Source organism: Geospiza fortis, unplaced genomic scaffold (genome assembly GCF_000277835.1).
Source record: "Geospiza fortis unplaced genomic scaffold, GeoFor_1.0 scaffold635, whole genome shotgun sequence".
Lineage (NCBI taxonomy): Eukaryota > Metazoa > Chordata > Aves > Passeriformes > Thraupidae > Geospiza > Geospiza fortis.
In genome coordinates, this window is record NW_005054610.1 from 140,181 (window position 1) to 141,274 (window position 1,094).

Genomic DNA, 1,094 nt, shown 5'->3' on the forward strand with positions numbered 1-1,094 from the left:
GGGGGTTGGGGGCTGGTTTAGGGGTGGTTTTGGGATTGGAGGCCGGTTTGGGGTTGGTTTGGGGATCGGGCTGGTTTAGGGGTGATGGATGCATGGCTCAAACCCCGTTGGACCAGAGCTGTGGCCGTTTTACCCCCCTGTGCCCTCCACATCCCGGGTTTCGGAGGGCTCCGTGAGCTGCTCGTGCTGTCCCACCCCTGTCCCCACCCGGCAGCACCTCCTGCCCGGCCCGAGGGCTCGGGATTTTGGGGGTTTTGGGGATTTTGGGGCTCTCCAGTGCTCTCAGACCGAGGAGGGGGGGTTGTGGATCCTCTGCCAGCTCATGCACCATCGCCATGGCAACGCTCTGGATGCAGCTCCATCCCTCTGGATCTCCCTGGATATCGGGCAGGTGGGGAGGGGGCTCGCAGGATCTCGGCCCCCTAAACCCAAGGGACAGGGAAGGACAGGGAAGGGCAGGGAAGGGCTGTCCCTGGGGGCTGCCAGGGGAGGTGGCACAGCCGATCTGCCCGCGGGACTCATCCCAGCCCGGCCCTGCTGTGTTTCAGGGCCCGTGGCCCCTTCAGCTGGAGCCCTCCTCACTCGGCCCTGTTAAAGCCCCCCTGTTTTGGGGTTCATTGCCTCTGCAGCCCCCCCGAGCTGTGGGGACACCACTCCTGGGCTGAGCTGGCTCCTCCTCGGGGAGCAGAGTTGTGCTGGCACTTTATCTACCCCAGCCCAGCTGGGAGGTTAAAGGGATCAGGTTCCCAAGGAGAGGAGAGCGCTCAGGTGGCCCCAGGTTGGCTCCTTGCTGCAGTCCCGGCTCCTTGGAATGCTGGGAAGCAGCACAGCTGAGCCTCCACACGGGCACAGAGGAGAAAATTCTGGAGGGCCAAACCAGAGAATTCCTGGGAGCAGCTGACTCAAAATGGGGTAAACGGGAATGAAGATGTCAGGGATTTTCGGCCCAGGATCTGAAAGCTCTCTTTAAGGAGCAATTTAGGGAGTTTGATGAGAAGCAGAGAATTCCTTGCATGTTTTTGGTGTCACGTTGAGCCCGAGGCACCGTGGGGGCTCTGGGTCTCCCCTCAGACCTCCCTGCCTGGAACTTCTCA

At 61.8% G+C, this 1,094-nt stretch overlaps 1 protein-coding gene across 1 annotated transcript in view; it reads left to right on the plus strand.

Moving 5' to 3' along the window:
* Positions 1-322: 322 nt before the first annotated feature.
* FAIM2 (Fas apoptotic inhibitory molecule 2) overlaps positions 323-1,094 on the plus strand; it is a 22,296-nt gene continuing 21,524 nt past the window's right edge. The window contains exon 1 of the mRNA XM_005430242.2: positions 323-391. Within this exon, the coding sequence (XP_005430299.1) occupies positions 323-391 (69 nt within the window). The remainder of the gene's footprint in view (positions 392-1,094) is intronic.